General features: G+C 45.0%; 1 protein-coding gene and 1 non-coding gene across 3 annotated transcripts in view; one reads left to right on the top strand and one right to left on the bottom strand.

Annotated features, from left to right (window-relative positions):
- Positions 1–390: 390 nt before the first annotated feature.
- APMAP (adipocyte plasma membrane associated protein) overlaps positions 391–23,079 on the bottom strand; it is a 34,781-nt gene continuing 12,092 nt past the window's right edge. The window contains exons 3-9 of one of the 2 annotated variants that reach the window (XM_035005728.1): positions 19,569–19,684; positions 12,335–12,427; positions 10,771–10,887; positions 9,503–9,677; positions 8,763–8,897; positions 8,122–8,314; positions 391–2,627 (exon numbers count right to left, since the gene is read on the bottom strand). In XM_035005728.1, the coding sequence (XP_034861619.1) occupies positions 2,409–2,627; positions 8,122–8,314; positions 8,763–8,897; positions 9,503–9,677; positions 10,771–10,887; positions 12,335–12,427; positions 19,569–19,684 (1,048 nt within the window). In that variant the 3' untranslated portion in view covers positions 391–2,408. The remainder of the gene's footprint in view (positions 2,628–8,121; positions 8,315–8,762; positions 8,898–9,502; positions 9,678–10,770; positions 10,888–12,334; positions 12,428–19,568; positions 19,685–23,079) is intronic. The other variant, XM_035005729.1, reaches the window with a different exon arrangement.
- LOC118011624 lies at positions 12,871–12,974 on the top strand. Its single transcript, XR_004679505.1, has one exon. It is a non-coding gene; the product is annotated as a U6 spliceosomal RNA (small nuclear RNA).

Raw genomic sequence — 23,079 nt, 5'->3', positions numbered from 1 at the left:
GATGTGCAGCCTAGGTCCAGCTCCTGGGCTGGGCGGTGACCACCACAGAGCCAGGTCCTGGGAACACCACCCTGCCTCACCTCCCAGCTTCCCCAGCAGATTCCAAAGTCAGACCACGGGTCCTGACTCAGCGGTGTGCTGGCATGGTGTGCCAGTGAGTCTGGGCAAGTCCTCTCCACCCGCCCCCGCAAGCCTGAGTTCCCCCCGTAAAATGACTATATCTCCTTCCATCAGTAAAACGTCAGTGTTCATGAAAACACTTTCTAAACTACAGACCACCCTGCAAATGCATGTTGATGATAAAAATCTCAAAACAGGGCTTCTGTCCTATGAAAGGCAGTACCTGAGTCCCAGCGGAGTTTTTGTAATAGATAATAAGGAAGCACACAATGAATGAATCGCTTGATTTAATTTTAAGAGCATGTTAGTAATTCACATTAGAGTAAATCTGCTTTATGTTTACCACAGAAGCATACCACGTATTTAAACCTAATAAGGCTATATCTTGCACCTCACCATGGCAAATTACCAGATAAAACAGGAAGTGACACGTTGAGACAGAAAATCAACATCTAAGTCAAAATCAAGACTCCTTTGCTGAAAACTGTGAAAAGCAATTTACCGGCTTCTTTGCATTGGTAAAAAGCAAGCACTAAAAAGTAAAGCCCTCTGTTCTCAATCAAGAAGTCAACTTCTATGCGCTCCACACATTTAAATTGTTTTTTATGGCAGAATGTACTCCCGTACAGCTGATATATGGGGTGAACCACCATCTATTAAAAAGCATTTAGAATCTATACTCAATTTTCTTTCCCTAAAGTAACATAAGTAACATTGAGTCATTCACCTAATACATTCTGGCTCACACCAACTGGACTGAAGCCAGTCTCTGACTCTGTCCTACTGCCGCACATGAAGGCATCCCTGAGCACGCAACACAACAGATGAGCCAACCTCCAGATCCTGACTCTTTCCCCTAAAGCGAGGCCAGGCCAGCGCGGGGGAGGGGGCCACGGTTGGGAAAGGGAGCAAAGGGCTCGTCGCCAACCAGTGCGACACAACACAAACGGTTCATGTTTTACCACAGCTGTCGTTGCCTATTTAAAATCTTTCCTTGTCAAGTTACTGAAAACGATTCCAGAAACGCAAGGTCTTCTGTACTCTCACGAACAGCCAGGACGGAGAGGAACAGGTATCAACCCCATTCTGCAGGCTGGGGACAAGAGCGACTTGCCCAAGGATGAAGCACTGCCGGGAGGTGGTAGCCGGAGGCGGCCGCCCTGGGAGGGGTGCGGAGCGAGCCAGATGGACTGCCGGTCCCTAAACAAGGTCCTGGCCAAAAGGATCCTCCTCTCAGCCCACGATGGAATCAAACTCCAGTCACCGTTAACCTAATTCTATCAGAGAAGAAATCCCAGGCAACACCATCAGAAAAGGTTAATGAGCAGAAAGTCAATTTAATTATCATTACTACATGGGTCCCTCTGACAAAATTAGGACCAGTGTGTACACACTTGTCGGGATATACAGCAATTTCGGGCTTGTGACACCCTAGCAAATGATATTAACATATGCACTCTTCGTCTGCTAGTCTAGAGGTAAGGAACAAAAGGGTGTCAACAGGACTCCCCTAGATTCTGCCCTGTAGTACCCAGCTGCTGGATCATTCCATCGATGCAGTCTGTTCACAGAGAGAAGCCCCGCAGGTCCTCTCTGAGCTGCTGGGATCAACATGCTTCTGTGCACTTTCTCAGGTCCTTGCCTTTAAATGGTTGATGAGGACTCAGGAGTCTTGAAAAGCCTCTGGTTCAGAGTGGGGCTGAACTGGCGTAGGCTGGGGGGTGTGAGCTATGGAAGGGACCGCACAGGATCCAGGGCCCATGGCCCACACAGCTCTGGAGAACACAGCTCTACCATTTACACAGCTCCACTCACTGGCCTCAACATACTTTTGCACTGAGCTCCCCTTGCCCCTCCTGTGCCCCACCCCCAGAGACCGGTATTACCACATTTTATAGTAAAGATACTGAGGCTGGCAAGACAGCCAGTAGCAAAAACAAGATCCCTGGACATCTCATCTACTGCTCTATCCACCAAACCCTGAGGCCTATTATAAGTGTATGAAGACTCCTAAGTCCTAGAGAATAGAATCACTGTACTTAGAAAGGTTTTTTAAGAGGAAATGGTATAACATGGACTTATCTTCCCTGTGGCATGTTATGCTTCCCTCTAGATGTCAAACCCAGGTGAGGGGTATCCCACAGGGCCCCAGACATCCACAGGGTCTCACTGTCCACTTCCAATGTCCATGTCCAAGGACCGGCAGGCGCAGGTGAAAAAGGCTGTGTGCACGGAATCTCCTGGACCAGCGGTGGTGCCCAGTGTGAGGACTCCTGGCACAGCCACGGTCAAGGCTGCTGAACAGACTGGAGGCTGAGTCTGCAGAGGAAGGGGGCCCTGAAGGAGCCCAGGTACAGGTGCCCGTCGTGCTCATGCACTTCGCTGATGTAGGAGGCCACCTGCCCATCAGGATCGTGCAAGCTTCTCCGGAAGGCTCCGCTGTCGCTGAGTTCTAGAACGAGGCTGTACCGTGGTACAAACTTCATCACAGTCTCCTGACTAAACAGCTGGGAGGGAAGCACAGTGTGAGCAGAGGTTAGCTTCTGACCAAGATAGTGGTGTGAGCAGATCCAGCCTGCTAAAAACAAGACCACGGGCCCAAAATGGGAGTCAATTATGCTCAGCTCCAAGTCACCAAACTGAGACCTAACTTACTTACAATTTGGGTTCTCCCAGAAATGGAATCTTAAGCCAGTCGATCAGGAATCACCTGATCAGCACTAATGAGGTAATTTGCCTGCCATCCCCTAAAGGAAAGTAGCCTGGTGATAACCAACCCGGTTTTTTGTCCAGTGTAACCACCTTGTTCCCGCTCCCTCCTGCCTATAAAAATTTTTCATTTTGTACTGCTCCTCCAAGCTCATTTGTATCTGCTGGATTGGATGGTGTCTGACTCATGAGTCACTGAACGAAGCCAATAAGCTCTTTGACATTTATTCAGATGAATGTTGTTTTTCACAGATGCCATATCCCCTCCCCATCTTGTAAGGGCCCAGCTCTTCCAATGACAGGGAAGCTGCATAGAGCAGAGGCAGATTAAACCAGCTCCCTGCCCCTGGCATAGGGCCTGCCACCTCGCAGGCCTCCCCCACTTCTGCCCCTGGGCAGAGCAGGCCAAGGAGCCTGTCACCTGCATCCAGGCAAGGCCAGCCTGGCACAAGGATGGCAGCCTTCCAACAGTCCTCGCCACAGTACCCACCAGACCCAATGCAGGCGCCACTCTGAATGAGCTAGCTGAACCAAGAGAAGGGTTCATGGCTCCTCACACCTGAGGAAGACAAGATACTGAAGCCAAGCCCACACTGACATGGACCCCAGGACACCAGGTTAAAACCAGCACAGCCTAACCAGAATAAACGCCAAGCCCTCAGACTAGGTTTAAAATATTTCAGATGTGCAAGGTGCAAATGATGGAGATTTGAGAGCAGTTCATGTTAGAGGAAAGACCTGGACTGGTTAAATGAACGTGTCCCTGCCCCCTACGGCCCTGGCAGCTCTGTTTGAGGCCAGTGTAGAGATAACCTCCATGCTGAGCAAGGCACCCTTTAGGAGCCCTGTGGCTCAGCCAGGTCAGGGGCCACACAGGGCAACTGAAGGGTTTTAAGCAGAGAAACCAGAGAATGAGATATGCAATTTCTGGCAGAGCAGGACACCAGGGAGGAAATGATGACAGTATGCTACTGCATAAAACCAGTGAGTGAAAATAGGCAGATGTCTACCTTTTCACGTAAGGGGAAACAGCCAAACAACTGTAAATGTCCAATGAATAATGTCTCCTAGTCACTGGAAGGGTCCAAGCAGCCATACAAGTTGACTGTGTTCTAGAAAGTTGTATGGCAAAGTTGATTAAAACTTAAAATACTTCATAAGGCTTCCCACGGCCTATGAAATGCCACCTCACCTCAGTGCCAGGTCCCCCCTTCTCTGCTCTCTCCGTCTTATCCCTAAGGCCTCTCACCCCTTCTGCTGGGTTTAAGTTGCTTTCCCAGAAAGCTCTCAAATCTACCCCCCAATTTCCAACCCCCAGTGCTGACCCTTCTCCACCCAGACTTTCTAACAGTTCTTCAAACTTGACAGACACCCTGGCTAAGGAGACAGGGCCGTGGACACCAGCTGCTGATCCTGAGACCCCTGCCCTCATGCCTAATCCCTTCTCTCCAGACCCTGCAAGCCCAGCACCACAGGGTCTTATCACGTGCTACGGACGTACCACCCCCACCCCAGGCTCTGCCCCACCACCTTTCCTGGCTGCTGCAGCCTCCTCCATGCCAGGCTCTTCACAGCCCGTGGAGCCAAGCTACAGGCTGCCCCCCACACAGCAGCTATGCTTGTCTCTTTAAAACTTTCTTTGTACTACATCACGCCCCTCCTGAACAATTCATCAGGAAGTGGCTTGTAGGGCCCAGCAAGGTAGGTGTGTGCAGAGGCTGGAGCCACAGTGGCCCAGACCACGAGTCAGTCCAAGCAGGGTGAGGCAGAGTCCATACTGGGGGGAGCGCAGTGGCACAGAATAGGGCATCGGAGCCCAAGCAGGGCCTGGCACAGGCTGGAAGAGCCCAGGCAGAGTGAGGACAGTGTTTACCTGGGGACAGCTTGGCACAGGCATCCGAGCCTTTGAGGGAAAAGGCAGGAGCCTCCCATGGTTGGGAGGAGGGAGAAGGCCCAGCGTGGGATGCCAGAACCCTAGCAGGGGCCGTGTGATGGGGGACACGGCCACATATTGGTGACATCCAGGGAATCTGATCAAACAGGTATGAAGGGTAATAGGATCCAGGTGTTTCACTATTAGAAAAGGGAAGTACTATTATGGAAGTGGAGAAAATTAGAATAAATCCTGTGGTATGGGACTGGAAGCCAAAATACCAGCATTACTTAGAGTTTTCAACTTAAATAAACAGATGATGAATAAATGAACATGTGTGTAAACACGTATACATACACCGCATATACATTTGACTTTGAACAACACCGGTCTGAACTGCAGCAGGTGTAGCTTTTTTTTTTTTTATAAATACAGTGCTGTAAATGTATTTTCTCATTCTTGTAATTTTGTTAATATTCTCTAGCTTACTTTATTGTAAGAATATAGTATACAACACACATAACATACAAATTATGTGTTAATGAACTGTTTGTTACTGGTGAGGCTTCTGGTCAACAGTAGGCTGTTAGTAGTTAAGTCTTTGGGGACTCAAAGGTTATATGCAGATTTCTTTTTTTTTTTTATATGCAGATTTCTGACTGCACAGAGGCCAATGCCCCTAACCCCCGCGTTGTTCAAGGGTCAAATGTGTTTATCTACGTATGAATACACATGCACATGTTCTCTGGCCTTGTCTGTTGAGGGGGACTAGGGCAGTCACCTGCCAAAAGCCATTAGCACATGTAGCAGCAGATCCCTTCTAGAAGGAACCCGGGTTCCTGGAGAAGTGGTCCATTACAGAGCTGGGGCATGATGAGCCTGAACAACGTGGGTTGCCAGAAAGCCAGGAACCACTCCAAAAGCGGTAGGGACATGGGCAAAGGTCAAGGAGCCACACTAAAGGGGCTCCCACTGGTCACAGTCGGACGATTTGAGCCTCAAAATAAATAATGGCAGTAAGAGACTATAAACCACTGAAAAAACTGGCAACCATGAGATCACACTGATGTTTACTTATTTAGAAAGTACCTTCCCACAAAATACTTGTTAATTACAAATGGAAAAAGAGTGGCTTCACCATAGAGAAGCCCGGCATTCACCACTGAACCAGGTGGCCAGTGCTGCCACCACCCATATGGGACAAGCTGATATCACGTGCCTCCTGACAGGACACACTGAGAACACAACTTCCGTGGTCTTCCTGCCAGAGATGTATAACCTAAATCTAATCATGAGAAATGCAGGATGACCCACACAGAGGAACATTCTACAACATAACTGACCCGTAATTCTCAAAAAGATCAAAACTGAGGAGCTGTTCCAGACCGAAGGAGAATAAAGAGACATGACAGCTGAAGGCCACACCTCAGCCTGGGTCGAATCCACGAGGGCAACTGCCCAAACCCTGATGATGACAGGGCATCAGGTCAGCAATTTACTAGCAAATAGTTCAGGGAAAGGAATTCTTTGTTACCCTCTTGCTACTTTTCTAAGTTTGACACTGTCTCAAAACTAAAAACAAACAAAAATCCTCCACGACTTCAATTATAGTTAGAATAAGATCTAGGCCCTGTGGCGTCTGCAAGGCCTATGGTCCTCTCCCACTGCTCTCAATCTGCCTCAGGAAGGTGCGGAGCTCTCCTGTGCCAGGAACCATGTCACTGCTCCAGCCCCTGCTCACACTTGTGGCCTCAGCTCTCTGAGCACACATTGCTTCCACAGTAATTTCCGAGCACCCACCATGTGCCAGACGCTGTTCTAGGTGCTGGGAACAAAGGAGTGAATGAAACAGAAGAACACCTGCTCTGATGGAGCATGCGTTGGGGGGGGGGGGGGGGGGGGCGCCGCAGACACACCACTACCACCACCGCTTCACTGTGGGAAAACGGACATGTACAGAAAGAGAACACCTACTGAAGTCAGCTAAGGGCATTGTACGCATATTCCTGTTACACTTTTTCAGTACCTAATGAAAACAGAACCATGCTGTTATTCTTCCCACTTGAAAGATGGAGGAATTGAGGCAGAGAGATCACATCATTTGCCCAGGGTCCCACAACTGGCCTAGCCTTCTTCAAAACCCCTGCACAAAACAAAAACAAAACAAAATAAAAAACAAAACCCTGTCCTTCCTCCCACCTCACCATTCTGCCTCCTCCTAGGTCACAGTGGGAACAAATGCTGGCTCTGGAGCCAATGAGGCAAAGAGGAGGAATGTATTATTTTTGAACAGACCAGGATTTTCCACAGTGACCCACAGAACTTGCAACAAAACTGAAGGCCATGGGCCAGCCTGACAGAGCAGGTGCCTACAGCCCCTCAGCAGGGCCCAGACACAGGGCCCAGCACTGTACAGACTCAGTAATTGCTGCCTGGTACCTTCCAGGGCCTTAAGTTCAATTATTTGACTATTATCTATTCACTATTCAATATCCAATCTCAGTTTCCAACATCTCTTCAGCCTGTGAAATGGGGCTTGTTGGAAATGAAGATTTCTGCATGATGGAAGCACCCGTATCAGCAGGTTCCTCATCCACAGTGCTAAACATGGGGAGCTACACTGAGGGCATTTCACGGAAGTCACTGGAGGAAAGGCTGTGTTAAGAGGTCTGTGGCTGGCCCTTGGTGAGGGTGGGTGATTTTTTTTGTAACGAAAGAGTTTGGTGTGCTAAGAGGTCAAAGGTCAGGATCCTATGGGGATGGAGTATGACAGGAAGGTTTCAGAAGGCAGGAGGAGCCAGGGCGGGATGGGGTCCAAGGAAAGTGCGTCTTGACGTGTGGCTGCAGGAAGGCGTGCCTGATAACCATTTGAGGAGGAGCAGCACTGTGGTCTGCAGGGGCCCCATTTGAAGGCCAAGTTGCAGGGTCTGTGGAGAGGGGAGAAGGCCTGAAACAGCCATCACAAAGGGGCAGGTGTGACTGATAGGACATGATGGTGAGGGTGATGGTAAAAATACCCAGACAAGGAAGCCAGAAGGGTAACATCAAAGGGTTCAACTGTTTCAATCTACATTTCAGGCCGAGGCAGAAAACATGTATTAAAGAAGTCACTAAAAGTGGGGTGCCTGGGTGGCTCAGCCGGTTAAGTGTCCAACTCTTGACTCTCGATTTCAGGTCGGGTCATGATCTCAGGGTCATGAGATTGAGCCCTGCGTCAGGCTCCACGCTGAGTGTGGAGTCTGCTTAAGATTCTCTCTCCCTCTGCCCCTCCCCTCTGCTCACTCACACTTAAAAAAAAGTCACTAGAAGTAGTAAATATTATAAGCAGCACGAGAATTTTTAGAGCTCCAAAGGTCAAAAACGATCGTAATTAGATGCATTTTCATTTTGTTTTTTGGAATTACAGTTTTCATAGTTACCTTAAAAATCATTCTTTTAATATAGGGTCTCTCAGATAAGAAATCCAACATAGAAAACCCAGGGTTGGAGCGAATGGTTGCCATGCCGACCCAGTACCCTCCAGAGCTGCTGGGTCGGATGTTGTCTGGAAATCCAGGCAGGTTCTCCACGAACAGATCAGCCCCTCCCTTCATCAGGCCCGACAGGTAGAATCTGAAAAATTCACCCAAGCAAGTGGTGAGCAGAGGTCCCCAAATGTAAGGAAAACTTTTAGCCAAGCACCAAAATGGTCCTAATCCCAACTGATTTACAACTGTAAACGCGCCCACCGCAAAGGAAGACACCAGATGGTGAAAGGGGCCCTCACCAGCCCAGGGCACAGCCAGGAGCAGTAGCAGGGAGCCCAGCACTCCGGGGAGGAAAAGGGACCCAGGATGTGTGGTCAGCATTAAATCAAGACCCTCCCAGACCGCAACTTTCAGCAGGCTGAGATGGAGGAGAAAGAAAAGGCACCCCTGAATTTTACTGCTTCCATTATCACACAAAGGAGAAGGTGCCCTTCCCCATCTCCAATCATGTAGCTCGACATCTCCCAGCAAGCTGGGCTGGGCCACAGCGAGTTCTGGCGCACCCCCAAAAGCTCGGCAGGGGCCACACGCACCTTCTTATCCTTGCCATTGTCGTCTCGGCCACCAGGACAAAGTCCTCCGCGGGAGAAAGCTGCACTCCATTAGGGAACCGCAACTGGTCCAGTAAAACCTTCACTTCCTTGGTCTCCGTGTCATACTCTAGTAGGCTGTGGGGCGCCAACAGCAAACGCTCACACGGGAGAGTCCATGGCCCATGCCACATTGGAGCCTCACTCCCTTCTGAGCCTCAGGCAGGGGGCCTGCAGAAGGGGATCCACCTCATGCTGCAGTGACAAGGCCCCTGGTGGTCCTCCGCCCAGACCTGACTCCAGGCTGGCCCCTGGGGGCCTTCCCATCCAGAGCAGACCCCAGGCATCCTCTTCCAGAGAACCCCCCACTCAGTTCTCTCACCAAGCCGGGAACTGGCTCAGCACCAGGGAGGGCCCCCATGGCTCCAGCCTCAAAGGAGTCCCCCTTGGGAGGGATGACCTGAAACGGAGGCCAGCCTGGGAGGTGTCCACCCAGAGTGCCTAGACCACATGCTCAGATAGACTGGCCTGTTTTAATTTCATTTTTTCAAAGAGAAAGTGAGAACATCTTGTTCTGTTGTGTTGCATCCATCACCCGTTTCCAGAAGTCATGAAAGTCCTATCTCAAAAGCTGCAATATTATGCTCAGAAACACTCCAATGACTCCCACAAATAAGCTCTGCCGAAGTCACCCTGCCTGACTGATGATCTCACTGAGCAGAAGATCTGAAATGAACACTCACCGCCCATCATCCGTTCCCTCCATAACCAGAAGCAGATAATCTCGTCTCTGCCATTTGCTGCTAGAATCCGTAAAATAAATCTTCCTCCCATCCTGAGTTATTGTAAGATCATTCACAAAGGACATTTTCCTCCCCTCAATGGGTGTCTCAGAGGAGATCAGCAGTTTCACTTCACCTGAGGTAGAAGAAAGAAAAGGAGAGAGGGAGGAAAGGAGGAAGGGGCAAAGAAGGAAAGAAAGAAGGAAATAATAATGAAAGAAAGAAGGAAAGGAGGGAGGAAGAGAAGACCTGTTTTCCTTCTAAGAACTTGTATGTCAATAATTTCAAAGTCTCCATCAGCCTACCTGATTTCAAAGGGAAAACTAAAATGAGCTTCTCCATGTCATACGCTAGTAGATTTATTCCCTCTTCCAGTAAAAAACAGTGTTTTCCTTTCTTTTAGCTGTTAGGTGATTAATGTTTTTACACTGACTTCATTAACGGCAAAATCCTTCCTCTAAGGATAAGGACCTCTTCCTTTCACCAAGACCAAATGACTTTTAAAAATCTATCAAGAATCTTAGGTGAAAGGCAACTGTCTTTCGGGTTGCTTGAGAGAAATACAAAATGCTCCATTCATCCGGTGTTAAATATGGGAACAGTGACAGTGGTAAACTTTAAAAACAGGAGAATAACCATTTATGGAGTACTAACCTGTCTCCATGTACAATCTCATTTAAACCCTCCCACAATCCCACAAGGCAGGCACTACCATTAGCCCGGTTTCATGGGTGAGTAACCTGTGCACAGAGAGGCTAAGGCACCCACACAGTCACACAGCCAGCCATCAGCAGAGGGGACCACCCAGAGCCCCAGCCCCCTCCCCCATGATAACAGATTCCTGCATCGTACAAACTCCTCTGCTGAAGCACGTACTGGGAGAAAAACACGGGAGGAAGCAGACAAAGAGCAAAGGGACAGACAGAGAACAAACAGGAAGATAAGACAGAGACACAGGAAAATAAACACAGAAAGAGGAGTTCTGACATTTTGAGGAATAGACCCTGTGGCTAAAACACAAACAGGAAATTAGGGGATTGACCAAATGGGGTCATGAGTTACATGACAGCTGATATAGGTAGGCAATACTTCCAGGACGATTCAATGAATAAGAAAATATTAGAGTCTCCAGTAGATTGTACTGAACAAATTCTATTAAATCCACTTATGCACATATTGTTTAAAACATCTGAAATCATCAGAGAAGGAAATAAGGCATTGTTACGTACGTTTCCAGGGATTTACTTCAAATAGTCCCTTATACGCATCAGCCACAAAAAGGGTTCCATTGGGCCCCACCCGGATGCCCAGGGGCCTCCCACAAGCAGGCTCATCATCTCGAGTTTCTAGGGAAACAAACGGATAGGAAGCAGTGGCTGGTCCCAGATTCTACCTGTACCTCCAGTACCTCATCCATCCCTTCCTAAATATACATCATGCTGTTCAGAACAAAAAAGGATATGGCATTAGAAACGGACCCATCCCCTAGTATTCCAGCCCCCTCAGAACTTATGACAACTGTCTGGTGTATCCAGAGGGACCACCTGAGAATATGGATCTGAACATATGAATAGCAATTGGTATCCAAGAATTGTGTTCATATTAGCATCCTGAGACTTGAACAGTTAACTCAGGGACATCATCAGGACCCAGGCCCCAACTCTAGAATTCCCTCAGGACCTCAGTAATTGTGAGTTTAATCCCAACTGCCTGACCTGAATACTCTGCGCATCTAGGGCCTTGGCAGTTTTCCCTCCATCTGGCTTAAAGGAAGAGCTACTATTTTATTCCTCAGATTAATACCTGTACCCTTTTTAAACCTATGGCAATGCATATTTATTGCAGGTGTGTTTAACTGCCGAGCTTTATATGCAGGGATGCTTCTGTAAGCTGCTAACTGCAGAGGTGTTTACAGCAGGGGTGCTTACTGCAGGGTGCTCAGTGCAGGGTGCTTTCTGCAAGGTGCTCAGTGCAGGGTGCTTTCTGTGGGGTGCTTACTGCAGGGTGCTTACTATAGGGCACTTACTATAGGGCTACTTACTGCCAAAATACAGTGGAAAAGGCAGGTTAAAAAAACGAATGTAGAGTATGATTCCATCACAAAACCAGAGTACCCATGAACAGAAAGAGATCTGAAAATCTATGCCCTAAAATGTTAAGTTGTATCTGTGAAGACTCTGAGGTGACTTTTACTTTCTCCTTTGTACCTTTGTACAATGAAAATGCATCATTTTTACAAAAGCATTCTAGCTATTAAAAAACCATAACTACTAAGAAACCTGTGGGCTACCAGGTTTTAAACAGTGAGATTCTTCTACTCTAATTTCCCCAAACCTGAGTGACATAAGGGTGTTTTCACTCTGAATGACGCTGCTGAAATGCCTGAGCAGGAACGATATTTCAGCGTGCAAGTAAACGAGAGCCAACTGCTCTTCCACAGCAGCACTCTGACAATGGCTATTAATCTTCTTCAAAGTGACCTCAAGAGTGAACACGGGCCCCTATGGAATGGCAGGGGTGCAAGGCCCGTAAGGTAACTGGCAGGTGCAGGGGCTACTGCCTAGTTGGCAAGCTACACCTGCACGGTGACAATCAGGTACCATGAGGTCCAGGGACCACATGGCAAATGAAGAGCTGGTGGCAGCACTCAGGTCAGGCTCTGTCTGCCAGGTGGTTGGGGCTCTTCTTCTGCAAGGATGAACCTGACTTCTAGGAAAAGTAAGCTCCACACAGCCATTCAGCACCTTTCTCAATAACCACAGACATATATCGGGGGTGCTGTCACTGACTTACTGCATGGGCCTGAACCAAACTGGGCGATGGTCTCTATTTCACCATTTTCAAGTTTTACGATCCGGCCATCTGCCGTACCAGTAAACATCACATCTGTTTAAAAAAATAAAAAGGAATAAGAGAGTTACTAGATTAGCCTAAGAACTGTGATCATGCTGCCTTCTACAACAGAGGTGGCTTGTTTGTATTTTTCATCTCTAGAAAGAAAATGACAGCTTTGAAGATGAAGGAGAAGTGATGTCTGAGTCCTTAAAAAGTCCTTAAAGCATGCAGTCATAAAACCATGGGGGCCTGGGGCACTGGCACATGGGCTTGAACCTGACATTGGAGCAAGAGTACAGAAGACACCAGTTAGTGAAAAAACTGTGAGGATTTTCCACCCTCAAAAGAGCGCGGACTCTCGGGCTAACACTCAGCACTCAAGGACATGTGTTCATGTTTGCCTCAGGTCGATGTCTGCTGCTGACACTGATTATACCCAACTAAAGGGGAAGAACGGCTAAGAAGCCCCTTGGGATAAAACTAAAGCACATTAAGTGCTCAGTTCATCAGCACATGTACTACACTCAGAACAACACAGAGATTAGTATGGCCCCTGCACAAAGATGACATGCAAATTCGTGAAACATTCCACAGTTTTTGAACGTATATGGGCAAACTCTAGGGCAACCACTAAAACAACTTTTTTAGAAAAAGTATAATTGATATGCTAAGCAAGAAGACAAAATGGAATCATATAAAATGGTCAATTAAAACTATAAAAGCTATACTTGTGGTGAATATAGCATAATGTATAAACTTGTCAAATCACTAAGTTGTACACCTGAAACTAACACTGTGTGTCAACTATACTAAAAAACAAAACAACACAAAATAAAAACTATAAAAGGCAGAGAGTGAAGACAAAAATAGGAACAAAAAACCAAAGGAACAAGTAGAAAACAGTAACAATTATGGTAAATATTAACCTATATCAATTATCACTTTAAACATCAATGGTCTAAATATACCATTAAAAAACAGAGACTCTCAGAGTAAATCAAAAAACAAGACCCAACTACATGTTGTCCATAGGAAACCCACTTTAAATATAAAGACACACATAGATTAAAAATAAAGGGATAGAAGATATACCATGCCAACACTAATCAAAAGAAAGGGAGTAGCTATATTAATCTCAGAGCCAACTTCAGAGAAAAGAACATTATCAGAGATAAAGAAGAACATTACATATAATAAGTGGTCAATCTTCCAAGAAGACATAATAAGCTTTAATGTGTATGTGCCTGATAACAAATCATCAAACTCCATGAAGCAACGCTGATAGAAATGCAAGAAGAAATAGATAAATATAAGAGTTGAAGACTTAAGCATCTCTCTATCAGAAATGGACAAGTTCTAAAGACAGAAAATCAATAAGGACATAGTTGAACACAACAGCACCATTGATCAACTGGATACAACTGACATCTATCAATTGCTCAACCAAATACAGCAAAATACATATTTTTCTCAGGCTCACATGGAATATTCTAAGCAAGACAGACCACAATCTGGGCCATAAAACATACCTTGACAAATTTAAAAGAATAGAAATCATATATTGCTCTCAGACCACAATGGAATTAAAATACAAATCAATACAGAAAGATGGCTGGAAAATCCTGAAATACTTAAAGATTAACATACTTCTAAATAACTCACAGGTCAAAGAAGAAATCTCAAGAGAAACTGAAGAACATCTTGAACTAAATAAAAATGAAAATACAACTTCTCAAAATCTGTAGGATGCAGTGAAAGCGCTGCTTAGGGAGAAATTTATAGCATTGAATGCATATATTAGGAAAGAAGAAAGATCTAAAATCAATTATCTAAGTTCCCATCTTAGGAAACTAGAAAAAGAAGAGCAAAGTAAACCCAAGGTAAACAGAAGAAAGAAATAATAAATAAAAATTAGAGCAGATATCAATGAAATTGAAAAGAGGAATCAAAAGAGAAAAATCAACAAAACCAAAATATGGTTCTTTGAAAAGATCAATAAATGATAATCTATTAACCAGGCTAACTAAGTTAAAAAGAGAGGAGATACAAACTACCAATATCAGAAATGAAAAACAGAACATCCCTACAGACCCCATGGACATAAAAGGATAATAAAAGGAATATCATAAACAGCTCTATGTTCACAAATTTGATAACCTAGATGAAATAAACCAATATTTTGAAAAACACAATCAGCCAAAACTCACACAAGAAGAAATAGACTATTTGAATAGGCCTGTATCTATTGAAGAAATGAATCAATAACCAATAACCTTCCAAAACAGAAAAACCATAAAGCTTTCGCCAATGGGTTCAGTGATGAATTCTACCAAAAAATTAAGGAAGAAATGACACCAATTCCCTACAATCTCTTCCAGAAAATAAAAGAAGAGGGAATATTTCCTAACTTATTCTATGAAGCCAGCATTAGTCTAATGCCAAAACCAGACAGTCATTACAAAAAACTATAGATCAAGATCTCTCATGAACACAAATGCAAAAATCTGGCTCAGTTGGTTAAGCATCTGCCTTCAGCTCAGGTCATGATCCCAGGGTCCTAGAATTAATAAGTGATTATGGCAATCATGCTCCTCCCTCCTGCCTGCTTCTCCATCTCCCTCTGCTCCTCCCCACCCCACCCCACACCCTTGCTCGTGCTCTCTCTCTCAAATATATAAAATCTTTTTAAAAAAATTATTAAAAAAAAAAGAAAAATGAAATTATCAGAACAGTCCAGATGAGGAATTTGAATAGGCCAATGTTAAGGGAGGATATTGTATACATTGTCAAAGATTAGAAAAGGCACAAGCAAGCACAAAATAGAAATTATAGTCCAATATCACTTATGAATTTAGATACAAAAATTCCAAATAAAACATTAACAAAGTAAAAAAAAAAAAAAAGAAAAGAAAATAGGTAGTAATCCATAGTATCAACAGGTTAGAGAAAAATCACATGATCACATCTACAGATGCAGAAAAGCCCTTGACAAACTCCAACACCCATTCATGATAAAAACTTTCAGCAAATTAGGAATAGAAAGGCACTTGCTCAACTTGAAAATACCTACAACTAACATCATAATTATTGGTGACAAACTTGGAAGCTGTCCCACTAAGATGAGGAAAAAAGCAAGAATGTCCCCCCTCACCACTCCTTCACAATACTGTACTAGAAATCCTGGCTAATGCAGTAAGAGAAGGAAATAAAAGGTATACTGACTGAGAAGGAAGAAATAAATCTTTGTTCACAGATGATATGACTGTCTATGTAGAAAATCCCAAAGAATCAACAACAACAAAAAAACTTCTAGAATTAATAAGTGATTATGGCAAGGTTTCAGGATACAAGGATAATATACAAAAGTCAATTACTTCCCTGTATACCAGCAATGAACAATTTAATTTAAAATTTAATTTACAATTTGAGCAGCTGATTTAAATTAAAATTTAATTTAAAATTAAAAAGAGAACAGCATTTACATTAGCACCCAAAAGAATAAAATATTTAGGTCTAAATATAGCAAAATATGTACAAGATCTATATGAGGAAAACTATAAAACTCTGATGAAAGAAATTAAAAAACTAAATGGAAAGATATTCCAGGTTCATGGATAGGAAGATTCAATATTGTGAAAAGGTCAGTTCTTCCCAACTTGATTCATAGATTCAAAGTAATCACAATCAAAATCCCAGCATTTTGTACATATCCTAAAACTGATTCTAATGTTCATATGGAGAAGCAAAAGAAGAAGAACAAAGCCAGAGGTATGACACTACTTGACTTCCAGACTTACCGTAATGCTACAGTAACCAAGACATTGTGGTAATGGCGAAAAAATTAAGACAAATAGTTCCATGTAACAGAATAGAGTCCAGAAACAGACCCACATAAATTAGTCAACTGATGTTTCACAATACAATCTTACATAATATATTGTAATACAATGGAGCAAAGATTGTATTTTCCCCAAATGGTGCTGAAACAATTGGACATCCACATGTAAAAATTAATCTAGACACAGACATTGCACCTTTCCACAGCAGTTAACTCAAAATAGACCATAGACCTGAATATAAAACACGAAAGTATAAAACTCCTAGAGGAGAACATAAGAGAAAATGTAGGTGACTTTGGGTGTGGTGATGACTTTTTAGATACAACAATAAAGGCATAATTGATGAACAAATAACTGTTAAGTTGGACTTTATTAAAACAAACTTCTGCTCTGTGAAAGACACTGTCAAGAGAATAGAAAACAAGCCTCAGACTGGGAGAAAATATTTGTAAAATATACATCTGATAAGGACTGTTATGCAAAATATACAAAGAACTCTTAAAATCAACAATAAGAAAATGAACCCAATTTTTGGGAGATGAACCATGAGAGACTATGGACTCTGAGAAACAAACTGAGGGTTCTAGAGGGGAGGGGGCTGTGGGGATGGGTTAGCCTGGTGATGGGTATTAAAGAGGCATGTACTGCATGGAGCACTGGGTGTTATACGCAAACACTGAATCATGGAACACTACACCAAAAACTAATGATGTAATGTATGGTGATTAACATAACATAAAAAAAAAACCCTGAAAAAATGAAAAAAAAAAAAAAGAAGAAAATGAACCCAATTTTTAAAATGGCCAAAAGCCTTAGATACCTTACCACAAAAGATAAGCAAATAGAAAATAAGCATATGAAAAGATGCTCAACATTATATGTCCATTAGGGAATTGCAAATTGAAACAATGAAATACCACTAGACACCTCTTAGAATGGCCAAAAATCTAAGACACAGACAACACCAAATGTTGATGAAGATGTAGAGCAAAAGGAACTCTCATTCATTGCCGGTCAGAATGCAAAATGGTGCAGCCATTTTGGAACACAGTCTGATGGTTTCTTACAAAACTAAATATATTCTTAAAATCCAGCAACTGTGTTCCTTGGTATTTACCCAAATGAGTTGAAAACATAAGTCCACACAAAAACCTGCATGTGGATGTGTATAGCAGCCTTATTCATAATTGCCAAAATTTGGAAGTAACCAAGATGTCCTTCAGTAGGTAAATGGATAAACTGGTACATTCACACATGGAGTATTACCCATCAACAAAAAGGAATGAGCTATGAATCCATGAAAAGACATGGAGGAACCGTAAGTGCATATTACTAGGGAAGGAAGCCAATCTGAAAAGACTACATGCTACGTGCTACATGATTCCAATTATATGACATTCTGGAAAAGGCAAAACTATGGAGACAGTAGAAAGATCAGTGCTGCCGCAGGTTGCAGGGTGGGTAGGGATAAACAGGTGGAGCACAGAGGATTTGGGGGGATTTTTAGGGCAATGAAACTACTCTGTATGATATGATAATGGTGGATACACATCATTCGTACGTTTGTCCAAACCTACAGAATATACAACACCAAAAGTAAGCCTTAAGGTAAACCATGGCCTCCAGGTCATAATGACATGTCAGGGTAGGTTCATCTACCATGTTCCATGCCGTTGCTGAGTGTTGATAACAGAAGAGCCTGTGTATATGTGCTGGTGGGGGGCAGGGTATGAGATAAATCTCTTCCTTCCCCTCAATTTTGCTATGAATCTAAAATGCTCTAAGAATCGTGGAACACTACATCAAAAACTAATGATGTACTATATGTTGGCTAATTGAACATAATAAAAAAATGCTCTAAGAAATAAATTTTATTTAAAAAAATTAAAGTATGTTAATTGGTGATTACTCTCCCCCGCACCCTCCTGAGGCTAGTGCCTCCAGCCCCCAGGACAACTTCCAAATGAAGCTGGGAAGCAGCGGCTCCCTGGGGGCCTCCCTGTGGTTCACACCTGCAGGGGGGTAACGGACCCCCACTGTGCCTAACCAGAAACGTCAGAGAGAGAACCACCAACTCCTTTAAGGGAAAAAGGCAAACCCCGGTGCCATGGAGCAATAGGGTGTCAGCCCAAGAGGAAAAGGGAGGGGACAAGAGAAATATTCTCTTTGAAAGATAACAGAAAAGATCACTTAACTCCTAGGAGTTCCAGTTTTAAATATCAATTTTTATTTTTCACCAAAAAAACAAAATTTGTTACATTAATAAATGTCAATGTCTTTTGAAGAGAAACTCGAGGTTCTACCATGAAAGGCCTATCCCTCTTACAAATTTGACTGCCAGCCAAACAAACCAATGGTTGCAGAAATGCACCAGATTTGGGTCCCACATCCAACAGCAGGGGAAAGAGAAGCGGTCCGTGCCACTGGGAGACCACCCCGCCCTGCCCATAGCAAAGCAGCACAGGAGGCAGGAATCTACACCGCTCCATGGAAGCACACCACACGCAGAATGAGGGCAGCCTGCCACAGGAAGCTGCTCAGAAATCCTCATGCCATTTTCAGCTCTTCAGCTGCTCATTAACTGTGTCTTTTGATTCCTGAGCTTAAGCTTCATTCTCAAAGGCAGAAAATGCCTAGTGGCTAGAGACTCAAGAATTAGAACCAGACCCATGTCTAGTTTTTAGGTTTGGGCAAGTCTGAAGCAGATAGTTAAGTTACCCTTAAACATACCCACCAAAGTCAGCTTCAAACAAAACAAACAAAACAAAACAACAGTGGAAATACTGAGAATCATTTGTATTTTTTTTTTTTTAAAGATTTTATTTATTTGAGAGAGAGTGAGCAAGCATGAGCAGGGGGAGCAGCAGAGAGAGAGAGAAAGGGAGAAGCAGACTCTCCGCTGAGCAGGGAGCCCCACGCGGGGCTCGATCCCAGACCCCTGGGATCATGACCATAGCTGAAGGCAGATGCCCAACCCCCAACCGACTGAGCCACCCAGGTGCCCCTCATTTGTATGCTTTTCAAAAATGGAATCTAGGCAAAGACAAACTGAATGAAGAAACAATGTCCTATCAAGTAATACCTACCTTTGATAAATGAGCTAAACATCAGTATATTTTTCCTTTTTCCTTTCAATTTAATGGGCCCAACACTTTGACAGAATAAAGTGTTCCACACACATGAACTCAAAACCACCCAGCACTGAAATGATCTGTAACTCAGAGAGCTGAGGGGTCGCGTCTGCAGCTGAGGAGAACAGCCAGGGCCCCCCACCCAGGAGGAGCAGGGTGCATCAAGGCTGCTCTGGCAGAATCCCCCTTCAGGGAGTCTTGAAGTTCCAGGGCTTTACTCACCCCCAATATTTGCTATGGACTCTGGCCCATTAAGTTGATTTTCAAACAACCTTTCCGCCTGTTGTAACTTCGTATTTGGTTGCAGAACGCCAAGCAAGAGAGGGGGTTCTTTGAAGCTGTAAAATAATGCAATTACAGGGATTGGTCTATAAGAAATACATGAAGAAAGTGTTTATTGAGGACCTTCATGCATAACTCCCCATTCTTTGATAAAGAGGGCATGTTGCAACAACATCCTTAGTTGCCAGAAACACAAAGGTTAAAGAAAACACCATTCTAGGATATTAGAAAAGGTCATAGTATAAAAAAAAAAATTAAATATGATTATGGCTAATGCAAGAACTTTGGTAATCATCTGAGAGCATCTGGGGCCTCCATTTACCTGAGCTCCAGTCACAGTCCAATGCCCTCGGGACAGGTTAGACCTCCTCCCACCCTCTGATTCACACGCCCCGGCATTTATTTTTCCAGTGCCTGCCCCGTCATTAAAATCCAATTGAGACAGAGGGGAGTGGTGCTGACATTTCACAGCTGATAGCCTTGCTTCCTACTTCACAGAGAAGACAGAAGGAACGAGAGGAGTTTGTCCTGGGGCTGGCGCCACCAGCCCATCATCCAGCACAGGTGCACCCTGACTCCCACCTGTCCCTCTCAGGGCCCAGCCTGGTTTCTCTCTGAAGCCAGCTTCCACTGGGCCGGGGACCCTTCCCCTGACAACAGACTCAGCTCCAGGGATCTTCCCTCTCTGCTGGTCCTTCACAGCCTTCAAATCCTGCTGGTGGCACCCTCAGAAGACAGACATGGTTGAAGCCCTTCTCCCCATGTCCTCAGCTACCACCCTGGTCCAGGCCACCATCTTCTGGCCCCCACTTCCTCCCTTGTTCCCTACAGTGTATACCCTCAACCCAGCACCTTGTGAAATACAGTCAGATCACAGTGTTCGGCTCTCACAGCCCTACAACCGCCCCATCTCAGCCAGAGCCTATGGCCTTGCAGGGGCGCCCTTCCCCCAGCAGTCTGGCCAGTCACCTCTCTCAGGTCCTCTCCCCCTTGTTCACTCTGCCCTCCCCAGGACCCTTCCTGCTGGTTCATGACCTAACAGGCACCTCCCACCTAAATCCTCGGCCCCAGCTCCTCTGTGCTTTGCCCTCTCCCTGAAGAGGACACCTGTTCTGACCACCCAGTACAATACTCCAGACCTCCCCTCAAAAGCCCAGCCCCTTACCCCACTCTATTTTTTCTATAGCACTTAGCAGCTTCTCACTTCTCTGTTACATATATTGTCTGTCTATCCCCACTAGAACACATGGCCCATGAGATCCGGGGGTTGTCTGTGTTTTTCACTGCTGTATCTCAAGCACCTGACATACAGGAGGCTCCCAGTGAACACTGTGGGAGGGAGGAAGAAGCAAAGGAGGGAGCGGAGCAGGAGACTATCTCCCAATTCCCTCCCTACCTTGCCCTGAAGCAAGGCAGTTTCCTAGCCAGCCCACTGGAGGGGGAGAACCAAGAGGGAAGGGGTGGTGAGGCTGTGGAATGATGAAGAAGCTTCCCGGTCTTACCCAACCCCTCTCTTCCCTGCAGAGCACTTCACTTCCTACTGCCTCCTCTGAGTCAGGCATGTACTCAGGACACAGCACAATTTCCTCTGAATAAACTCCCCCAACCCACCCTTTCACTCTACCCTGCCTCCCAATTATGGCTTTCACCTGCTTTAAAAAAAAAAACTCATGATTTAACTAAGTTAATAAAGTTATTAACAAAGTTATTAAGTTAATAAAGTTATTAGATAGGTAACTTACCTAATAAAACTAGGAGTTTTATTTCCAAAGGAAGAGAGCAGGGCTGCAACCCCTGCATACTTTGGTGAGAAAAGCCTGGGTTATGGAGATGGACACAGCTGGGTTCGAATTCTGACCTTGGAAAGGTCAGCCCTCCCAAGATGTATGTGAAGACTGAACAACACAAACATGTACAGCCCAGGGATAGAGGACAGCACACCTGATACTCAGCCACCCCCTTCTGTCCAGTCCTTGACCTTGCCTAATTCCCTATACAAAGGAAGTCCTCAAGAAATACTTGTAGCATCAACCTAATCAGTACTTCATGCACCATCCCTGCCAACAAACAGCCTGAGTATTATCTCAATAGGGAGGCAAGAAGAAAACTTATATGAGAAAATGCAAAGAACGGGCAAGAAAGGGCCCTGACTTCTGCAGCCTGAGCAGCAGGAGCATCAAGGAAGAACGGCCTCAGGAAGGCCAGCAAGGCCACATGGACCCTTGTTAAAGCCCATGAACTCATAAACCCTTATCAACTCCCTGTTAACTCCCAAGTCCTGCTAACTCATATTAAGTCCCATTAACTCCATGTATCAAATGTATCCTGAAAGAACTGACCAACATCCTCCAGAAATCAGGATGTCATATATGTCCTACCTGCCACAGTCCACCAGTCTTCCAAACAAGGAAGAAAGAAGGCTGCCTTGCATGGCAGGTTTTTGACAAAGCCCTGCAACCTTCCCAGTGACTGCTCCCTAGAACTGAAATCAACTGCATAATAATCCATTCTGGAGGGTCTGCACCCATCTTTATTTTTCTCTGTGACATCCTGGCCATTGCTAAGTGTGGTCTCAGCCCTCCCGGGAGGTCATGTACACCAGAGGCAGACTCTCTGAGGCACTTCCGTCAGCCGTCCTCCCACCCGGCCAGTTGGCCTGATCCTGTTCCCCACCGCACCAGCTGGTGGAGAGAACAGAGGTGCAGCAGAAGCTGGGAGCTCTGCTTTCCCGTCATTGTCAATACCGCAACCACTTACTTGCCCCAGACAGTGCATTTCCCTCCCTTGCTCTTTTTGCTCTGAACAGAGTTTGAAAGAAGCCCTTTTTGCTGTTGTCATTAGCCAACTAGATTATCCAGAAAGCCCCAGGTCAGTTTCTATTTGGGGTGGGTTGAGCCACATCCTTCTACCTGTTGACAGGGGTTAGCAAGAGAGAACCCGTATCCCCCACAATGTGTCCTGGGAGCCGCCCCCCAAGAAAGGACACCCAGTATGCCCTTGGGCCTAGCTCGGGCCAGAAAGACACATGGAAGGGTCCACCGACACATCAGGAATTAGAAGCCAACATTGTCATGGGTCTAGAATGCCCAGGCCTTCACCCAATCTCAATGTTATGCTAGCTAATTATGTTTTAACAGCACCTTGTACCTTCACTAATTCTAAATCCAATAACAAAAAGTTGTTCTTGTATACAAATGGCAATCTAAGGTCAGAACTGTGTCCTCTTTGTATCTTTGTATTCAGCTGGGTACCTACCTTAAGCATTCTAGATGCTGAATACATTCTCAGTGAATTGAGTCCAATATAAACTTGAGCCTGAAGTTTTTAAACTTACTTAAAATAAACTTCCAAAAGCTTCACCTCTCTAGAAAGTTTCAAGAGGAAAGGGGAATTTACTTATCAAACAGGATTGCACAACCCTTTTGGCATAAGCTCAACATCGATGTCATAA

The sequence above is a fragment of the Mirounga leonina genome, unplaced genomic scaffold, assembly GCF_011800145.1.
Source record: "Mirounga leonina isolate KUSES-001 unplaced genomic scaffold, KU_Mleo_1.0 Mir_150, whole genome shotgun sequence".
NCBI classification, from domain to species: Eukaryota; Metazoa; Chordata; class Mammalia; order Carnivora; family Phocidae; genus Mirounga; species Mirounga leonina.
Note: the sequence above shows the minus strand (reverse complement) of the source record. Positions and strands in the feature narration are given on the sequence as shown.